This window comes from Uloborus diversus, unplaced genomic scaffold, assembly GCF_026930045.1.
Source record: "Uloborus diversus isolate 005 unplaced genomic scaffold, Udiv.v.3.1 scaffold_18, whole genome shotgun sequence".
NCBI lineage: Eukaryota > Metazoa > Arthropoda > Arachnida > Araneae > Uloboridae > Uloborus > Uloborus diversus.
In genome coordinates, this window is record NW_026558329.1 from 84964 (window position 1) to 107455 (window position 22492).

Consider the following 22492-nt stretch of genomic DNA (forward strand, 5'->3'; position numbering starts at 1 on the left):
TTCCAGGACGTACCGTTCTTGAGTTATGTGACGTGCATAGGCACATGCATACGTACATGCAGACGTCACGAGAAAACTTGTTGTCATTAACTCGGGGATCGTCAAAATGGATATTTCGGGTGTCTGTACGTTCCTAGGCACATATCCACGTGTGATCGGGTCGAAAAAAAAAAACTCAACATTCATTCGGGGGGTGAGAAAAATGGAAATGAAGGCCGATTTTTATGTGAAATTTTTTTCGCAAATACAATACTTCCTTTTTAGTAAAAGGAAGTAAAAAACCCTTACCGTGTTCATCTAGGGTGTCTTTTCTTTTGGCTTTGGGGGAAATTTTAGAACAACAGTTAGTCATATGCTATAAAAGGAACTATAAAAGCATTCTTACTTTAACTCCAACTCTCCCACAACTCAGCACTTCCATGGGTTCCGGTTTGATACCCATTATCACTCGAGTCGCCAGAGCGACAAAGTCGCAGTTCAGGGTTTTGGACACGAAGGGAAAGGAACGAGACACTCTCAGGTTACACTCGATCACTTTCAGCTGATTATCCTATTTGGAAAAATTTAAAAAAGACACGAAATAAATGTGAGGATGTTGTTCATAAGATATAAAAATGATGAATAAAAATTTAAATAAGTTTTGCAAGATTACAACAAATTAATCATATAAGAACACAAAAGTAACCTCCATTCAGGGGTGATTGTGAGTTCATCAAAAAATACCTGAAAGTTTCAAAGCGAGAATGGGGGGGGGGGAATCTTTGGCCCCTATTACTTAAGTGCACCTTTGCCATTGTGTTAAATGTATTAAATAGTTCTGAGTCAAAATAGTGTGTGTACCTTTGATTAAATTTTTAATGGGTTACAAAGTTACTTTTGAGCTGGTGTTATTCAAATTATCTTGACATTTGTCCATCTTAAGGGATAGGTCTTAAGGCTCCTGCAGGTATATTTGATGAGTATTATATAATTTAAAAAGATTGCCAAGGTAGGAAGATAAAAGCATAACAAAAAAAAACATATCTCCGGTATTTTCGGACATAAAAATACCGGGAATAGTTCTGAAAATACCGGAAATTCGGTAAAATACCGGAACACAATCACTCCTACCTCCATTACAACCAATTAATAATATAAAAACATAAAAAGAGCATCTATTAAAAAAAATGTTTAACAATATTATTGACTGCATAGAAAATAATCAATTAGTAAGTTATTTTCGGGAACATTTTTGATGCCAAATTAGAAAGAAAAATACATAATTGACCGGGTTTCTACTGCATTCTGAAGGGGGGGGGGGGGGGGAGGGGATTCTATACATGTATGGTTTTTCAGTATTACAAACGAGCCAACACTGATATTTGTATAAGAACATTAACATCCCGGTAGTTTCATGGCTTCATCAAAGGGGAAAAAAGTCATAAATAAATAAAAATAAGGGAACGTCAACAAGAATTCATTAAAACTGAAACAATACCAGGGTGAGTGAATATTTATGGGTACAGATGTGATATACCCCCCCATTTGGCGACATCCGATTTTTTACACAAAAATAAAATACTTTTCTCGCCAATGAGGCGATAACTTTTTAAGCATGGCATCCCTGGCTAAACTAACTTGTGTTTGGCAACCCGAAGGCAAACTTAGATCTGTTCAAACTTGTTTACTTCTTAGCAGTCAACATTATATAGATTCCTGTTTTTTCGTGCAAGATACCTTATAGGAAAGCTTACTTTATGTTGGTTTGGATTCAGTAGTTGTGTTTTGATGAATATTTATTAGAAAGTGCCAGTTTCTTCAAATTTGACCGTTAATTCAAAGTAAAATCCAACTTGGGGTGTGTCTCTATAAGGCGCCATTATTTAATATGTTGTGTTTCAGACAGAGTGTGAGAATTTACACAACAAAAATGTAAGTTTTTATTTTAGGATTTAAAAAAAAAAACCTCTCACTTCCGAAATTTTTTACGTTTTTACAAAATTTTGAGGGTTTCTTGTAGTTTTTAACTTTATATCTACTGCATGCAAATATATTTTACAAAAAAAGTACAGTTATTTTATTCTTAAAGTTAATTCTTATCGATGCCAGGACTATTCAAGCATATTCTGTAAACCTGCATCCTTTAGGTACTGAATTTCTGAAAATAAGTTGACTCTACGACTATATAAAAAATATGAAGGTGTTATTTTATGTAAACTAATAGATATTTTTAGTAGGTATTTCGAAAGCAATTTTGAATAGCAAATTAATGTATGGTATTTTTGTATTGTTTATATTTGGGATGTTTTGTCGAGACATTTTTACTTTTCATACATCAAAATTTGAATAACTAAGCTTTTTTTTTTTTGGCTAAATAGTTATTTTTTGGGGAAGTTTTCTGTTTTAAACATTGCATATTGAATCGCTTTGCTCTGTTTTAGCAGAGTATGATAATTGTTTTTGTTCGACAAAATGCATGTTGGAAAATAGCTTTTATTTCTATTGGTACATATTTTTTGGTGAGCTGTTATAGTAATTTGTCAATTTAAGCAGTTTAAATGCTTTCTAGTAATTCATCTTTCCGTACAAAACCATTCTAGTTTCTCGTATTTTTGAAGCGTATATTCGTGATGTTTTTGTTGTGGTTTTATGTTGTTTTTATGTATATTGTGTTCTGAAGTGCTTTGATCATGTTTTTTTATCTGATTTTTTTTCCTGTTGGCACTAAAAAAGCATCGCTAAGAACGATGTACGACATATGTCGTCATACATCGTTTTCTTGGCGACACTTCCTTAGTGCCAACAGGAAAAAGTCGCCAAGGGTGGGGTATACAACATTAGTTCCTATTTGTGTTTAACTTTTTATTAAAAGAAAAAAAGATTCTGTACTTAAACCTGATAAGATAAAAAATGCAAAAGTGAAATAAGAAATACTGATGACTAATCTCAAATAAATTAAATTTGCATAAAATGAAATATGCATGTTAAATGAAACATTAAATAATGTTTACTTTTTTGATAGACATTTTAACATTTATACTTAAATACCCCCCCCCCCCTCCTCAAAAAAAAAAACCTTTGAATTAAAATTATCATTTGTAACTATTTTGTTTATTTATTATGTATTGTTTATTTTCAGTAGTGTATATAACTGGCCATTGATTTTTGCAATTTCAATTTTAAAAAAATAAATAAATAAAAAGAAAAAAAATTTCCTGCACTTTTAAAGTTGTTAAGGAAATTTTCAAATTTTATCTTTTAGTTGATTTTTGATTCCCCTGCATTTTCAATATTTTTCCAGGTCTTCCTGTCGCATGTGAACCCTGATATAGAAAAGGAAATCAGAAGCTGATATTCACAAGAAAATTCTCCACAGCAATTATAAATTCACAAAACGCAATCATTAATGGGGTTGTTTCCTTCAGTCAAAAGTACTACTTTTCGTCACTGAAATCGATAGAATAAGCAAAAAAATAAATAAATAAATAAATAAATAAATAAAATGTACCCAGAAAATACTTTCCTTTTCCCAAGTTATTTTTTAATTATTTTTTTTAAATGTCAGATTTTTCAAACAAGGTATGGTCTTTATGACGTCACAAGCAGGGTTGGCAAAAACCCGGGTTTTTTTTAAAAAGCCCATGGACCCAGGGTTTTTTGGGTTTTATTAAATAAAGCCCAAAAAAACCCAACTAAAGCTGGGTTTTTAAACGAATGTGGGTTTTTTTTTTTTGTCTTTTTTTAGGGAAAATGTGGGGTGCTTGTAGCATATTGTAGCGTAAGTATATGGACAAAGCACAAAAATTGTCTTGGGGTAAAAAAAGCTGGAAAATTCAGCATTTTCTGAAGAAAAGTAAAAAAGACGACGAAACCCAAGAACGGTGAAGTTTCAGATTTTTTAGTTTCCATGATTACCAACAGTTAGGGCAAAGTTACTTCTCGAGTGATAAAATCTATTGTTCGTTTTTAATTACACTTTTTTTTTTTTTTGCATTTTACTTTATTGCGTTTTACTTTGTTATGCAAAACTACTGTAGAACCTCGAGTAGTTTAAATCCTTTTTTACTGAATTCCAGCTTAATCAAGACATTTCTTTGAATTTTATGTTGCCTGTTTTTCTATTTCTGTGTATAGAGTGAGAAATATTAAATTTTTTCGTCGTAAGATAATGAAAATACTGTACATCCTATTCTGTTTTCTGTAATACCGTTTGTAAAACCTGTTAATTTCCAAAAAATATACATTGTTTATTCAAACTTTGTGATGTGCTGGTTTGCAGAAAATAATTCACATGAAAGCCTTTTAGCTAGAATAGTTTCCTCTGTACAATCTACAAATATTGAGAAAATCAGACGTGACAGGACTTAGTCAAGGTAATTTGAGTTATTTATTGACCAGTTAAAGAAAAAAGTTAAATATATTTATTTAAAATCTTTGAAGTATTTTTTAATGCCGTTAATGAGTTAAGAAATACTATTAAAGTTCAAAATTCATTTTTTACTCCACTGTCTGCGGTAAGAACAAATAAAAATGAAGTTTAAATTGTAAAAGCGCTTCAATCAATTAGTTTTTTTTAAAAACTTCTCAGAAAATTTTAAAAAACCCAAAAGTGGGCTAAATAATGGGTTTTTTTAAATGGGTTTTTTCAAAAAAAACCATTGGGTCCAATCCAGCCAACCCTGGTCACAAGTGATGCACTTCGCCGCATCTTTCTATCGCGTTTTCAGGTTATGATAATCAAGAGGCGAATTAAAATTGCGGTCGACGCTTGCTATCAACCCTATCGTAATGTGACCAGACGTCCCGCTTTTGGCGGGACATCCCGCTTTTTGTCTTACTGTCCCGCCAAAGTGTCCCGCTTTGTCGAAAAAGTCCCGTTTTGTTTAAATTCCATCACACAAGAAATATAACATACAATCAAGATTTTTTAAACGCTTTTTCGATTTTTTGCTGTCAGTAAACGTAAGAACGCCATGTAAAATGTTATTCTTTAATGTTTAATACGCTGAACTACCTCCAAGTACAACTGAAAATAATAATTTTGATTAATAAATTTGTTGTGTGATGCAATATTCTTTACATCAATACTATTAAATTATTTTCGACTTGAGTTCTTTATTGGTAAATTTGAGATTTTTCTTGGCATTTTTCTGTTACGTAAAATATTAAGCCTGCGGAAAAAAACTACTCTATCCCCCCCCCCCACCTTCGTCATGTGTCCTGACTTTTAGCTTGAAAAATCTGGTCACACTACCCTATTGTTGCAAATACACGTAAGTAAAGAAGCAAATAAAATATTGTGGTCTGTGAATGGCAACACGGAATGATGGCATTTCATCGTTTATTTGTTATTGGACAGAAGCGTAAACAACGAAAGCACACCGATTTAAGTGATTTTTTATTTAACATGAAACTTAAACAAATTATTCAAAAAAATTGTCAGATCCTATGTTTTTAAGCATGCTCTTTCGGAAAAAAAATACAGTTGGCTCTGTGTTTAACGACTTTCAAAGGACCAAAAACATCGTCCTTAAGTAGAATGCTTTTAACACTACAGTGGTCCATCTGGGACCGTGAAAAGCCGCCATTAAATAGAGAAAGTCCTTAAATAGAGCGTCGTTAAACGGAGAGTCAACTGTACTTTTAAAATTTTGGAAAGGATCCCTATTATTCCACATCATTAAACATAAAATGCATTCCACATCATTAAACCGGTTTAGGATTTTTCTCTTAACCCCTTAACGATCGGATAATTTTCAAGAAAACGGTCATAAAAGTGTATTTTTTTTTTATTTAAGAAAATGATATAAAAATAAGTGTATGAAGAACATGTGCATTCGATTTTTCATTTTCAATATTTTTTAAATTGAAATTAAAATTTTTTTTTTTAAATTTTATGAAAAGTCAACAAGCCAGCCCAAGCAAGCAGCGAAAATTTAAGAAGTACGTCTTTTAAACATTAAAAAATAATTTTATCAATTTTTTTTTTTGTAATATAAGTAAAGATAAGTAAATCTTTCTTGTGTGGTAAATTTCAAAGCTTGAGATACAGAGGCGAACGTCACGATCTGGTAAGTTAGTACCTAATTTCCTTTCTTCATCTCTGCAATTACATTTAAAATGGACTGGTGCTGCCATCTAGTGTACAAAGAAAAAAATAAAATGTATTCCGGGCAAAATAAATGAATTAGTTTTAATAGTTTCGTCGCGTTAATATTGCACACCCCAGCACGGCAATATCACGGGAGAGAGAAATGGATGTCGAAACCCCAGCAAGGCATTTTTCACAGGAACGAGCGGGAAGGGGTTAACCCTTAATAACCTAGAGTTTCAATTTTGATACCAATCTTTGTTGATACCAATCTTTTAAACCGAATGTTCACATTACTATTAGTTTTTTTTTATAGGTTGGCTGTACGTATTTTACTGTTGTATAATATTCTTTCCAACGAAATTTTTAAAAAAATCAAATGTCATTATCGTTTTATTTTATCTATGACATATTACTCGCGCGGCAAAATGAACAAGTAAACACATTTTACTAAAAGTTTTGTTGAATACAAAATATTGTGTATTGTAAATATTGTAAAATAAATATTGTGATTTTTTTAAACTATTTTTCCTTTCATCTAGACCCTCAAGCAAACACAGTAATATTAAAAATAAATCACTTTCGTAAATCAGGCTACTAAGGGTTAAATATGCGCTTTCGTAAAAAAATACTTTTAAAATTTCGGAAACGGCCCCATTACTTTAGCAATGAGCTGGATGTTGAAAGGTCCATTTGCTTCCAGGGCCATGCCAATGGCGAAGCAGATGCAGCGAATCTTGTCCAGAGTTTCTTCGTTCAGGTCTTGAGGGGGGGTGACCAGAGTGGCATCGCCAGAGTGCACACCTGCGTTTTCCACATGTTCCGAGACAGCCATGCACACCAGCTCCCCATTATAGGCCACCGCATCCACATCGATTTCCTAGGGGGAGAAAGGACGGTAACTATAATACATACAGTAAAGAAATATACATAGAGCCATCTATGCAATCTAAGATGCATTTGCTATGCATTTTAACAAGCAAATCAGCTGCAAGAGGATCTAGATCATATTACGGAGTGGGCTGATAAATGGGGTATGGCTGTTAATGTTGGGAAATGTCAAGTGCTACATTTAGGGCATGGAAATAAGTGTACAAGTTTGCAAGGTTCAGTCATTAGTCAGGCAGACTAAGTTACTGATCTGGGGGTCCTAATAAGTCAGGATTTAAAGTTTAGCCAACAGTGCAGCATCGCTAGCAACAAAGCCAATAAGATGCTTGGGTTTATCAATAGATCTATTTCAAATAAATCTAAAGAAGTTCTTCTGCCCTTGTATAGAAGTTTGGTAAGACCCCATTTGGAGTATGCTGTTCAGTTTTGGTCTCCTTATCTTAAGAAAGACATTAATGTATTGGAAAGGGTTCAAAGGCGGGCTACGTGGCTAATAAATGGACTTTCTCACTTAGACTATGATTCCAGGCTTAGAAGGGTCAAAAATGTACAGTCTTGAGCAAATGATTCAGCTGTTTAAATTTATTAAAACGAAAGATGTTACGGGGCTGAAGTTTAGCACTGAAAACAGGACGAGGGGTCGTTGTTTCAAGCTATTTAAATCTCAGGCTAACATGGATATCAGGAAAAATTATTATTTTAGCAGGGTAGTGGAACCTTGGAACAGCTTACCGGAAGAGGTGGTAATGAGCAAGGGAGTAGACAGTTTTAAGAGGGCCATTGATCTTCACTGGGGATTGTAAATGGACTAGGACCAGTCTAGCTGGGCCCAGAGCCTGTTGCTGGTCGTCACTTTTGTATTTGTATTTGTATCTATGGTAAAAAGGAGACGAAATTGAAGGCCGGAATTATGGGATACAGCATGATGGGCAGGGTTACAATAACATGATCGCTTAGCGAGAATAGTTTAAACCAAGGGACCATATAAAGTAGCTGGCAGATTGGTTTGCATTTTAATTCATGTTTCAATGCAATTTCGAAAATGTGCTTCGTAAACTTGCAACGATGTCTAAGTTTAAATTAACAACCAATTGAGATTCAGCAATGGAGTGTTTTGAATCAAGATGTATCTCACGAAGCTAAGGATCTCGGGATACAGCCGTGCAATGATGGGCGTGGTTACGATAACATGGTCGCTTATCGAGAATAGTTTAAACCAATCTCGCAAAGGGACTGTATAAAGTAGCTGGCAGAATGGTTTGCATTTTAATTCATATTGTTACAAATCCTGTAAATAGTAATTATTGTAGTAACGTAACCTGTAAATAGTTTCCCGTAATGAATATACAACCCCTTAACACATGGCTAAAGTATACGACCCCCCTATTTCTTTTTTTGTTCATTGATAAAATTTGATAACGGTCTACTATTTTCCAGAAGTGTTTGGAATATTTGAGAGGTCTCTTTCGATGTCTATAAATAGCCGTCCCGCCTGATAAAAAGTCGTCTCGATTGAGAAGCTGTACTGAGAGTGTATTAGCTCTGTTTATTGCGAGGCATTTCGCTGTGTTTTGCGTATTTGGAAGTAAATACGTGTGTCACCGTTGAGTTTACGGTGTTGAGTGATATTTGCTTAATTGCTGATGATTATTTTAGCAGTTGTTAACGATTTCTCCTGTACATAGTGTAAATAAAGCTCCTGTGTTTTTTTCAAGAACTGTGTCTTCATTTCAAGAAAGTGGAAGTCACACCGAATCCGTTACAATATTTTAATGCAATTTCGAAAATGTGCTTCGTAAACTTGCAACGACGTCTAAGTTTAAATTAACAATCAATTGAGATTCCATAATGGAGTGTTTTGAATCAAGATGTATCTCACGAAGCTAAGGATCTTGGGATACAGCGGTGCAACTTCCAGCTATTGAAGTAACTATCGTATCCTCTCTATATAATTTCTTTACTCTATGCTATGACTCCAATCATGGCCTCACTAGATGGCGATGGTGCTTAACAGGCCTTGAGAATTTCTGACTTTTCTGTGCTGAACAGATGCAGCTCATGCATCCACCAATCAATGCCAACGTTTATTTTTGATTGGACGTCGCCCATTTCGACCGCAAGAGGCACTGATAGGAACTCCTGCAACGTTCAATCGATGGCAACTTAATTGAAACCAGGGTTCCCTGTAGCACCCTCTTTGTTGATATTTAATATTTAACTCTAATATGAATTAAAATTGTTACATTACTAATAGTTTTATGAATATGAAATAAAAAGGAATATTATATTGCTTTGTTACATTAATGATGTATTAATACACCATACAAATATAGTAACTTTTTGGTTATTTTTAATAGCAAATGAACAACCCCATTACTATGATTAATATAACAGGCTTTTGGCGTGATGGTTAGGCGCTGGCCTTTTATGCCTGGGGACCCAGGGCGGTCATTCCCAGCTCGTCAGCTTGCGAGATCGAGATTCTCGCTCACGTGATTGGTTGTGACCTAGAAGTGTCGCAAAGTAGTATTCTAATCTACTCGAATCTAGCCGCAAGCTAAATTCGAGTAGATTAGAATACTACTTTGCGACATTTCTACGTCACAACCAATCACGTGAGCGAGAATCTCGATCTCGCAAGCTGACGAGCTTGGAATGACCGCCCAGGTTCTGACCTGGGTGGCCAGTCGGAGGATTTTCGAGATGCAGAAAATCGTCAGCACCCATGTCGTATGATTATGCGGCATGTAAAAATTGGGTATTTCGTTTGGCTTAGAATATCCCTCAGTTTAATTAAGTTCTTACGACCAAACGGCACGACCTTGAGGGTCACGGATTTTGATAAAATTCTTGCTATAGGTCCATTCCCACTAGATATGAGCGCAGGCAAAGCGGTTTGACTGCATAGGCCCTAATTTCTCTGCAACGAGGGTCCAAAGTTGCTAGTTTGGCCCCAGAAATGCAATGGCGTTTCCATCGGAATTTCTTAACTCGACACTATGTTCGATCTCCCAACATCTTTTTCATCTTTTGTTAGTCAATTGAGCGTAAGGGAGGACACGTATTTATTCATGGGCATGATCTAAGTTAGTTGAAAAGTCGAAACAATCTTGTATTTTCGTTCTTTTGCGTGCGATGTGCAATAAATCAGAGTGTGCAATAATTCTCTTCTCCCATTTTTTGCTCATCAATATGGGATATCTTTGATAGCAGACAATAAATATCCAGTTAAAGTAAATGTTTTTATTAGCAAATGATAAATACTTGTTACTAGCAAACGATTAATATAAAATGAAAATAATTAGTTTCATTTGCAAACGATAAATATCCTGTTACTATGTTATTTTGACATTCAAGTTATTGAAATTAAAAGAAGTAGCCAATTGGAATTTGAGAACTGCTTATTAAAAACTAGTATTCAACTTAATTCAAATATAAGCATGCAAACGGCTCATTATGCAGTATAATAGCAAAAAAAGCGATAAAAATGGTAATTCTACAGGAAATACCATTGCATTTCTGGGTCCAAATTATCAACTTTGGACCCTCGTTGCAGCCCAACTAGGGCCTACGCAGTCAAACCGCTACACCTGGGCTCATATCTAATTGGAATTGACCTATACCTAGAATTTTGTCCAAATCCGTGACCCTCAAGGTCGTGCCGTTTGGTAGTTAGTTCAATTTTGCATCAAAAGAGCCCAGGTGGCTCCATCTGGTGGAAACTGGGCGTCCAAATTATCCGTTGCATTGACATCCTGAGCCTTAATGGTGGCACATGAAAAGACAGGTCTGCTAAAGGCTTAATAGCATTAGAATGCAGCCCATTAGAAAAAAAAACAATGATTAATATAATTTTTACATTGAAAATACCATGGTTGAAAAACAAATATCAAAAATGTCAAAATCTCATATTTTCAAAATAAATATTGGATATATATATCGGGATACATATCCACTGATCTATATATCAGCAAACCCTGGTACTACTGCTGTAAAATTGTGATTTTGTAACCCATCAACTGGCACACTCACTTTTGCATCCATAACGAACTTGGATATGACCACCACGGTACCAACGGCCGTGGCTTCGTTCAGGTAAGTCTCCAGATCCTGATGAGAATAGGCGACGTTCATGGCTGCTCCACTCAGGACGTAAGACGGACGGACAAGGCAAGGGTAGCCCACTTGCTCGCAGAACTCTTTGGCCGTCTGCAAGGAAGGGAAAAAAATCAGTTCAGTGATTTTTTAAATAATTTTACAGTACTGTCTTGAAAATCTGAGTTAATTGGACTGAAACTCAGTTACTGAAACTCAGATTATTCGGAAAATTCTACCAGATTTAAAATTGACACTATTCAGACGACATGTGAGGGACACCTTTTCCTTACTTGTGCAAAGAAAAAGAAGTATTTTCTTCACGCAAAATTTATTACTCAAATTTCAACATAACTGTACGCTTTAATTGCGTCTAAATGAATTGCGGTTATAGTTTTTCACGATATCAGTGCTTATTTGTGTGCACAGTTTTAAGCAAACCAAAACATGCATTTTGACTGATTCATACTTGCCAACCTTCGAAGGAAAAAAAACAGGAGATTTTACTAGAGGTATATAGGTGATTCACCAGACATATCCTCGCTACAGAATTTTTAAATTATGCTTCTAAATAACATAAATACTAAATTTAAAGTGAAATGGGGATTTTTTGCAGATATAAGGCAAATTGGTAGTAGCAAGAAAAATATACTGCTAAGGAAAAACTAAATAATAAGGAGTGAATTTGCTTAAAGTTTCGCACATACTTCAGTCCCTACCAGAAAAGTAGCTACAAAAATTTAATTACCAAAATCCGAAAAAAAAAAGGAAATCCATATGTAATGAAAATACAATATAAAATAAGTAGGTATAGGGTAGCACATGTTAAAATAACTTCAAACATTCAAAATAATTAAAATAATTTCAAGATGCAAAAGGATTGAAATCTGCTGCCATTTTCGGCAAAGCACGTGCATGCAATGTGGAAAGCTTCTAAAAAATTAATTTTTATTAAATGAGTTATTAATTGGCAAAATTCTTATTCCCTGACATTGGTAGAGTAGAAAAGAGCACCGAGAGATTCAGAAGAAAGTGAAACTTTTTGATGATTGACTGAAAAAACTGCAAAAACGGGAGAAAATCGTAAAAAACGGGAAATCGGGAGATGGAAGCAAAAAACGGGAGTCTCCCGTTAAAAACAGTAGAGTTGGCAAGTATGCTGATTCCAATATCATTTTGACGAGTTTTCTGTATATATCAGAGTGCATATATACAAGATTTATCTTGCATAACACAAAAACAGTTTTGAAAAGTTTCCTTTTTGAAACTCATGTGGCGTTGAGTTGTACAAATTTTTTATTGCAATCAGGTAGTCCAAAAGTTAACTTTCTTTGTCAAAAATCAATGTCAATTTTGCATATCAAGTTATTATCTCCAAGGCATCTTTGAATACATATCTTGTAGTCATAATACATATCTTTTAGCAGAATACTTCGTTTCTCTTTGAGAGTTGTTGAAAAAAAAATTCTCAATGTCTTTTCCTCACTTCCTGTTGAAAGTTAATTAGTTTTACAGAAGCAAAATTTTTATTTTCAGATTTTAATGAAAATATTTTTTGAGTGACTAAAGTATTAAATTTAGAATATGAAGGAAGCACCTCAGATTAAGCGGAACTTCAAACTTTTGAGACTCTGATTTTTGAGACTCTACTGTATATAATAAGCAGTGGTGTCACTAGGGGGATGGGGGGGAGGGAGTGGTCTGTCCTGGGTGTCACCCCTCTGGGGGTGACACCCAGGACCACCCAGGACGGGGGGGGGGGTGACACCCAGAGTAGAATTGCAAGTTTCTGAAAAATATGAAGCTAAAATGCTTTTTTAAAACTACAAATTTGAAAATTTTCAGGAGAACCCCTCCTCCCCCCATTCTTCCACCTCACATCATGGAGTTCAAACTATACTTAGGATTAGGTTCATATTGTGAGTACTTAAGACTGAAAATTGAATGAATTTCATGCTTATATAGAATAATAAAACCATTTTTCCCTTGCCTTTGTGTGTGGGGAGGGGATGACATCTCAAATTACCACCCTGGCTGTCACCCATGCTAGGTATGCCACTGTAATAAGTAATATGTATACACACACACTAAAGTAATCTGTAAATTGAGTATTGCGGGGGGGGGGAATACTTTCATCCTTTTTTTTAAAGAAAGCGACTAATTGTTAGAATTTTATATACAGTAGACTCTTGTTTTGTGCGGAAGTTACATTCCACAAAAATGCTGCATAAATCAAAATTAATAGCAGTGTTAACATAAGGGTTAGATTTCATAGATAAAAAAATGCTTCACTCAAGTGATACATATACAGTAAAACCTCATTAAGTTGTCACTCAAGGGATCAAAAATTTTTGACCACTTATGCGGAGTGACCACTTACGTGGAGTGGGAAATTAAGGAAGAAAAAAAAAGCCTTACAAATATTCATGAATAGCAGTAGAATTCTGTGAGAAAAGCAATAACTTATGTAATCAATGTCTATAAATTAATGGAAATTTTAAAAAGAGGGAAAAATACTAATGATAGTTACTTTGTTTTGTTTTCTCTTACGTATACATTACTAAATAACAACAACTTATTTTAATGTAGTTACGGTACGTTAATACAATCCTTCAATGTTGACTGATGAAGTTGTTACTTTCGGAAAAGAACTATCTCTTTTAACATACATCAAGCTTTACATTCTGTGTTTGTTGTTCCATGTGAACGGATGTTAAATACTGACTAACTTTCTCCAGGTGTTAGATTTTGTCTGTCTTGTTGGAAGGAGTTTGATTCATACTCTTGGCACTCGGCAGAGTCACAGCAAGAAATATACTTTGAATGACTAGAACCGAGGATCGAGATTTCGAGGAAAAATGACTATCATTGCCTTTTAACTAAGTCCGACACTATTTTCTAAGATCCGATAAGGAAAAGGAATTTTAGAAAACAATTTTTTGAGTGACTAGCTAACCGGGTAAAATTAAATTTGGTGACCAGTAAAGGAGGATCATTTTATATTACTGTGAATGAGACCTTGTTGGGACCAAAGAAAAACGACCGCTTAAGCGGAGTGACCGCTTAACCAGTCGACTGCTTATTGAGGTTTCACTGTATGTTTAATGTTCTTATTTTGATGCATATGCACAAAGTGCATAAAGAAAACATGAATTACAGTGATCTCTCGCTTATACACGACCTCTGTTATACGCATTTTTCACTTATACGCGTTTTTCTAACGGGCCCGGCCAGCGATGTAGGGAAACAATGTTAACTCTTGTTCATTTATACACGAAACCTAAAATGCACGACAATTTTTTTTCAATTTAAAGTTAAATCGCATATTTGCGCTTTGCTTATCAGAAGATTTGTACCCTTCTTGTTCTGTCTCTTGGAATGTATTGCACGCCTGTTGCAATTGGGGGTGGAATTAGTCTTGTGATCGACATCGAGAAGGGAGAACGGGTTACAAACAAAAAGGTTGTCATCATTAAAACTCTTGGTCAAACGGTAAGCATTGACGTTGCCTTTCGAGGATCTTTTCATCCTCGTAGACTATAGCTTTGATCACGCGATTTTTTAGGTTTTGGGGAATTCGCTTACGTACTGTACAGTGTACAAAAATAACAGAACGTACAACATTTTTTTTTAAATTACAATGCATAAACCGAAATTATGTGCATATTGATTCATTAATATTAGTAGTGCACTATTAGTATTACTATAACTGATGTAAACTTATTGCATTTAAGCTTATTTTTGGGTTTTCCGCTTATGCGCGAATTTCACTTGTGCGCGAAAATTTCATTGTCCCCTTGGGTCGCGTTATAAGTGAGAGATCACTGTAACTTAGTGTTTGTAAAAAAAAAGAGCTGGTTGTGATATTCTTTGTGGGGCATTAACGCATCCATGAACTTTTGCGTCATTTCCATGAAGGGATCTTCCTTCTGAAACAAATCAGAAAAATCATTTGCAATTGTCAAGGAATGGTTTTAAATTTTCAACCTGAGATGTTTTGGTTGCGCCTCATCGATGTCTGTATTCCTGTTGGTTTTGTTCTCCTTTGTCACTTCTAGAAGCTAACATGAACCAGGTTGGTCGTCAACAATGTTAATTTGCTTTTGGAATGATTCAAATTTTTAAACTTTAAATTAGTAATTACACTTTTCATGTACATAAAATTAGGCTGTCACATGGGAATGCATTTACATTTCACAAAAGACATGAGACAAAAAATATAACATTTTGAATTGACATAAAAGTACAAATATTACAATTAAAATTTTAAAAAGATATTGGGCAATCCGCTAAATATTCAGTTGGAACTCTGAGTATTCGACAAAATATGGCATCTCTAGTAAAAATATTTATTACTCTAAAGACAGAATCTACTAAAACCATGTCCACATACCTCCAAGGTGGTCAGTTCCTTCCACTGCGGTTGAGAAATATGAATATTGTCCAACATCCTGGAAAATTTGAATCTGTTCTCTGCATTGTCGATGGACTCGGGAGAAGTTCCCAATATTTTGGCCTACGTGAAAAACAGTTTTATCAGATACATCAGATCACAAATCACCAATGCACACAAAATGAGTACCCGCATTTTCGGGAGTAAGCGCCGAACCCAACATTAAACAACTTAAAAGCACAACTGGTAGTATAGAAAGCTGGAATGAAATGCAAATGAAAGAAATATTTTTAATTAACGAAACTATATATACTTTACTGCAAATATAATTTTCCTACCTTAGGAGAAGACATTCATTGCTTATCCAGAGCGTGGACCTTTCTCCTCAATGATTTGCCAATGTCAAACTCTCTGGCCCAAGTAGCACAAAAAAAAATCAATCGACGTAGAAACGACATAGGTCGACGTTTGAATATCGTACAATAGCGGATAAGGTTCTTGAAACATATAGAGTTATGTCCAAATATATTTTTTCGCCGACTTGATTTAAAAAGTCATTTTTACGGCTTATTTCGACTTTTGAAATCAATTGATCATTATTAAAAGCGTTTACATAGAAATCAGAAGCAAAATAGAACATCGAAAAATGTTAGAAAACATCGAAAAACGTTATTTAATGTTAAAAATAAATATTGAGCCACTGGCGATTTTTGACGTGACTGATGTACTTTTCTACGTTGTTATGTTGTGCCGCCTGCCGGCAGCAAGACAATGTGGTGCCATCTATTGGCAGCCTTTTCAATGTTTTCATCCTTGCCAACCTTCGAAGAAACAAAAACAGGAGATTTTTCTAGAGGTATATAGGCGATTCACCAGCGACATATCTTCACAACAGAATTATTAAATTATGCTTTTAAATAACATGAATACAAAATTTGAAGTGAAATGGGGATTTTTTGCAGATGTATGCAAGTTGCCAGACAAACATACTGTAAAGAAAAAACCAAATAATAAAGAATGAATTTGCTTCAAGTTTTGTATATTCCCCAGTCTCTACCAAAAAAGGTGCTACAAAAAATTAATTACTAATATCCGGAAAAAAAATCAATATGTGATGAAAATAAAATATAAAATAAGTAGGTATAGGGCAGCACACGTTAAAATAACTTCAAACTTTCAAAATAATTGAAATATTTTCAAGATGCAAAAGGATTGAAATCTGCTGCAATTTTCGGCAAAGCACGTGCTTCGTTAAACATGCGATGTGGAAAGCTTCCAAAATATTAATATTTACTACATGAGCCATTAATTGGAAAAATTCTTATTCCCTGACATTGGTATACTAGAAAAGGGCGCCATCTATTGATAAAAAAATGAAACTTTTTGATGATTAACTGAAAAAACTGCAAAAACGGGAGAAAATCCTAAAAAACGGGAAATCGGGAGATGGAAGAAAAAAACGGGAGTCTCCCGTTAAAAACAGTAGAGTTGGCAAGTATGTAAAAACTTGGAATTTTTTTTACTAGAAAACAAAAGACCACACCCGTTATATCAGACGCACCGGCAATTTTTGTGCCGTTTTTCTTGTATGGGGCATAGCGATCATCCCGAAAATACAGTAGATGTGAGGAGTTAGTTACCTTGTGCAACCACAGATCCATGGCTATGTTGTTGGGCAATTGGCCACCCATACTCAAAATGATGCCCTCGGGATTTTCAATGTTGTAGATGTCCATCACAGTCTGGAAAAAAAGTTACTCAGTAATTCGAGTGATTTGAATGAAATTCCTGATTTTAGTAACAGTAATGTTGAACAGTCATTTTTTTAAGTTTTAGATTTTATATAATGGAGAACAGGGCAGGAGCGCAACCAGAAAATATTTTTAGGCGGGGCACAAATTTTTTTTCACATTATCAGCATTTTCTCTCTCTCTTTACATCAATATGTATTTATTATTATTATTCATATTATTTAGTAAAATTCCTTAAAATTGTATAAGATTTGCAATTTATTCAAAAACTGTTGCAAAAACATTAATTGTTCTTCTGCCAGAATTGAAATCACGCTAAGAATAAACTTTAAAGTACTTGAAACAACAGTATGGTGGTAAGATGTTCAAATTAATAAATGGAAATCAATACTTGTTATTACTTCGTTTACTATATTAATGAAATAAATCAAAATGCACACGAATTTTTATCACCAAAAGCTCTAAACTATTCATATTTTTAAGATCATTCAAGGAAAGAAAAAAAAGGAACACGTTAAAATGGCATGAAATCACTTAAAAGTACAACAAAATAATCAATAAAATCACTTACACTTGATGAGTCCTAAATACCCACATTGCATCTGTACACTAATAAAATTGTCTTATTGTCTACAATACAAAGTTTAACCGTCGTTGTTTCTTGGTTAGTTCTTAATTAACTTCATCTGGTTCTACAACTATATCTTTGTTGATACAAAGCTGTGCTAATCCTTTTAAGAATTCTTGGATCATTGTGCTTCTTAAACAGGACTTCAGGCGACGCAATGTTGAAAACGATCGCTCTGCGGTAGCAGAAGAAGTGGGATCCGAACAAAACGTCTAGATCCAAAACGTCCACGATGTCCGGCATTTGATTTACTGCTTATCCATCAACTATCACACGGAAGAAGGTACGATCTTGTAATCACTGACATTTCAAATGAGTTCCTAACTACAGAAGAAGTAAATGCCGAAAAGAAAAGAGGGGGAAGTTTTAAACGACCTCTCGTCGCCCCTTCTTACTTTGGAACCACTTCGTTTTCTCAAAGTGCGTTCATCTTCATTCGAATAAAAAAAAAAAAAGAGTATTTTTAAATATTGTTCAAATTAGCGTTCGGGGGGGGGGGGGCACGGGCCTTGTGGGTCCCCCCCTTTTTTGCGCCCCTAGAACAGGGATGAAAGCTGAAAAAGCTCTCAAAACTAAAATTACTTTTAAAGGCCGACTTATTTCCTATGAAAAATATCGAGAAACATACTGAAGAATTATGATGATTGCTCAAGAAATAAAGTATCGACAAATTATCGTACATATTCTAAATTTTGATTATTTTTTCATGCAGTTCAATTTAAAAACGGATTGTTTGCTGTACAAAATGGAATAATTTGCAGAGATTCCAGGATCCTGTTTCCAATGTCACACCCGTCTGCTGCAACTCCAACTAAGAATTGTTTATTTAAAGCAGCAGCCATGCACAGCTCAACTCTTGTCAGCACAGGGCAAGTAGAAAACGGCAGGTGAATGCAGTTCGTGCGAAGTTCGCTCGATAGAGCCTTTTAAATGTTGTTTTTTGCCTTTTAGCGTTTTAGTAACCTTTGCTTTTACCTGTATAGTTTTTTCTGTAATAAATTTCAAATGCAGTGGAATAAGCTACTTATGCTTAAATTAATAATACAGTAAAACCCCTCCTAACGGACACCCCTCAAAGGTGGACACCTCTCTTATGCGGACAATTTTTAATTCCCTGGCTCCAATGCAAATACAGTAGAAGACCGTTATAACGCTGACCTATATAACGCAATTCTCTATAAACCGCACAACTTTTCAGAAGTAAACAATAGGTTTTGAAGTTTAAAAAATCCCTCAGTTTTGCTTTGCAAACATAAAAATGGTTAGGCAAATTAAATTTTGAAAGTTTTTCATCTTTGCATCTTATTTCAAAGCTTTTAAATTGAAAATGAGTACTCATAGTAAACGGAAAATACCAGATGGCTCTTGAAAATGCAGCTGTTAAGCAAACCATGAAGCTAGCAGAAGTGCAGGATTTTGATTGTGAAACATATTTATTTGTGAATAACTCATTGTAATATTGGTGCCTTAATACTCATTGCAGATAAAACTCATTCTGAAGTGCTAACATATAGATATATTCTGAATATTAGTTTCAAAATTTGTGAAATGACCTATATAATGCAAAAACCTGTATAACGCAAAAGCTCTGGTCCCAAGGTGTGCGTTATAACGGTCTTCTACTGTAACATTATTAAACCCCTGTCCTGCGGACACCCCTCTACGGAAAAAATGTGTCCCGTTAGTGTCTGCATTAGAGAGATTTTTCTGTACTTGTTTCTCATCACCTGAAAATGCCTCGAAAATCAACTTGATATTACTTTTGTACAGGGGTTGAAGTGGTCCTATATATCCTATATTTCCTATATTTTTGGAAAATGTCCTATATTTCCTATATTCCTGTTTTTTATCCAATTTATTTCTTTAAAACAACAGTAAATAAACTATCTGACTTCCGATTTTTCGTCGAAAGTACATACGCAAACGAATTTCAAATTAAAAAACGCAACTCACTAAATCCTGCAACAGCCATCTTCTCTCATTGGCTACAGCAATATGACGTCACTGTAGTGGGTCGAGTTTCGAGAACGAATTCTGAAGTTGGTTTTAGAATTTTGAGTTTGGCAACAGCAGTTTGTTTTGTTATAATAGTCTTTTTGCAATCTTTTCTTTTTGAGGAATTTTATAGAACAAAATATCTGTATGTTTGTGCTACAAAGCATTGGTTATTTCCTGTTAGTTCTTAACACAAAGACGGTTTTTATTTATTTATATAAGCTATGTTTGTGACACTTCTATCCCTGCAAAAATTGTGAGTTGCAGCATTAATTATCAATAAATTTCACTTTGTTCTTTTTTTTTCCTCTACAAAGTACACTTTTTTCAAAAATTATTCTTTCAACTACAGAAAAGTCATTTCAGGTGTAAGTTATAATTTTGTTTGAAGGTTTTTTTTACAACAAAATCATTGATAAGAATAAATAAATAATATGTATGTATTATTTCTTTTTTCATAGCGAAATTATTCATATAATGTGTCCTATATTTGTCCTATATTTTTTGTGGAAAATGTCCTATAGGTGACAAGTCGATCACTTCTACCCCTGTTTGTATGATTTAGTTCCTTTCAGGGTTGGTAATTTAGATCGCCAAAAAGGTATTTTTGCGGGACAGTCGAAAAAGTCGCGGGAAAACCGGCAAATGGCAGTTCCGGATAGAAAATGGCGAAACCCATACTCAAATAAAGTGGCAGTCTATTATTTGAGGAACAGCAATAATACAATTAATACACTGCTAATAAATATTTAAGTGACGAATTTTATTATTAGCTATAAAAATTCATAAATTGAAAAAATATATATCAAATTGTTTTAATACTGAAATAAATTATGTCTTCCAGATTAGTAAATTTATTTAAAATTGTGAAACTGCTTAGATTTCTTTTTGTTTTTTTCTTTAAAAAAAAAAAAGATTTCTAAGATATTCAATTTTGATAGTAGTAGTTGAATAATATAGAGAAATACTAGGACTTTTTTTATCACACTAAAAGAATACCTGTTTTCCCCTTTGTCAGGGAATTACTATATGAGAAACGCAATTAAAGGCATTAAAATGACCTATATAACTCTAGTTTTATAAGCCAATTAATCACCCCACATTATAAGTAGTAAGTTTTTCTGTCTTAAATATAAACTTAAAATTTTGCCTATGTTTAAAAAATATACAGTAGAATTCTGTTACAACGCACACCTTGGGACCAGAGCTTTTGTGTTATACAGGTTTTTGTGTTATATAGATCATTTCACAAATTTTGAAACTAATATTCAGAATATATCTAAATATTAGCACTTCATAATGAGTTTTATCGGCAATGAGTATCAAAGCACTAATATTACAATTAATTCACAATCAAAAGAAAGTGAATTATCCTGCACTTCTGCCAGCTTCATTGTTTGCATAACAGCGGCATTTTCAAGAGCCGTCTGGTATTTTCTATTTACTGTAAGTACTAATTTTCCCTTTAAAAGCTTCAAAATTAAGATGGAAAGATGAAAAACTTTCAAGATTTAATTTGCCTAGCACTTTTTATGTTTGCAAAGCAAAACAGAAGGATTTTTTAAACTTCAAAATCTATTCTTTACTTTTGAAAAGTTGTGCGGTTTATAGAGAATTGCGTTATATAGGTTGGCGTTATAACTGTCTTCTACTGTACAAATAAAAAAAAGCATATTAAACTTTTTTTTTTCAACTGGAAAACAAATAAAAACTAAAATTTTATCAAAGTATATTTAATATTTTTTAATAACTTGCTGAGGAAAAAAAAATTATGAAAAACTGTCTTTCAGTTGTCAGTCGAAATTCTATTTTTGCAATTTTGGCAAAGAACTGGTAAAAACCTACTTTTGAGGAGTGGGAAAACCCTTGTTTTTATCCATGGTTTTTTCGACCTGTGGCAAAAACTTGCCAACCTTTGTTCCTGCATACAGCTGCTTTGCGTTTTCTTTTTTACACTCAAACAAGGTTTTAGAGTTTTCATGAAAACAAGCTGATGTGCACATCACATGACTTCCTTTAGCTCCGACTTAATGTCATTTTCTCATTATTGGCAGTTTTAATATGATTCAACAGTTTACTCTCTAAATATCACCAACAGTGGCCAAATTGAAACCAGATTTTAAAATTAAATAAAATCGCCAAATTTGTCACCAAGTTGGCGACCAAAAAGACTGGCGATATATCGCCAAGTGAATAAAATATGACAACGTATATAAAGTACAAATTCAGAATGAAAAAAGGTTAAAAAACCAGCAAACAGCTGTTTCGGCACTCTAAAATACAACTGCCATCATCAGTGCAATTAAAAACGAAGACAGGTTCAACCCATTCCATTTTTCATTCCATTCTTCGCCTCGACTATGTTTTAGTCGGGTTGAACCTGCCTTTGTTTTTAATTGCACTGATGATGGCAGTTGTATTTTAGAGTGCCGAAACAGCTGTTTGCTGGTTTTTTTAACCTTTTTTCATTCTGAATTTGTACTTTATATACGTTGTCATATTTTATTCACTATGCAGTACAAAGTTTTCAACTACTTTTTATGTATTTATATATCGTCAAGTGTCTGCCAAATTATAACACCACTTGAGTTTATATCAAAATTAACAATGATTTCCCCCCAAAAAGGGGCAAAAGACCCCCTTTGGAGCATCCGAATGCAACCAAAAAG

The 22492-nt window shown here is 34.1% G+C and overlaps 1 protein-coding gene across 1 annotated transcript in view; it reads right to left on the reverse strand.

The window, feature by feature from the left end:
- Positions 1-22492, reverse strand: part of LOC129233126 (CAD protein-like) — a 165253-nt gene that overhangs the window by 80113 nt on the left and 62648 nt on the right. Inside the window, exons 21-25 of the mRNA XM_054867189.1 lie at positions 17090-17191; positions 15450-15572; positions 10994-11170; positions 6732-6950; positions 386-550 (exon numbers count right to left, since the gene is read on the reverse strand). Coding sequence (XP_054723164.1) covers positions 386-550; positions 6732-6950; positions 10994-11170; positions 15450-15572; positions 17090-17191 — 786 coding nt within the window. The remainder of the gene's footprint in view (positions 1-385; positions 551-6731; positions 6951-10993; positions 11171-15449; positions 15573-17089; positions 17192-22492) is intronic.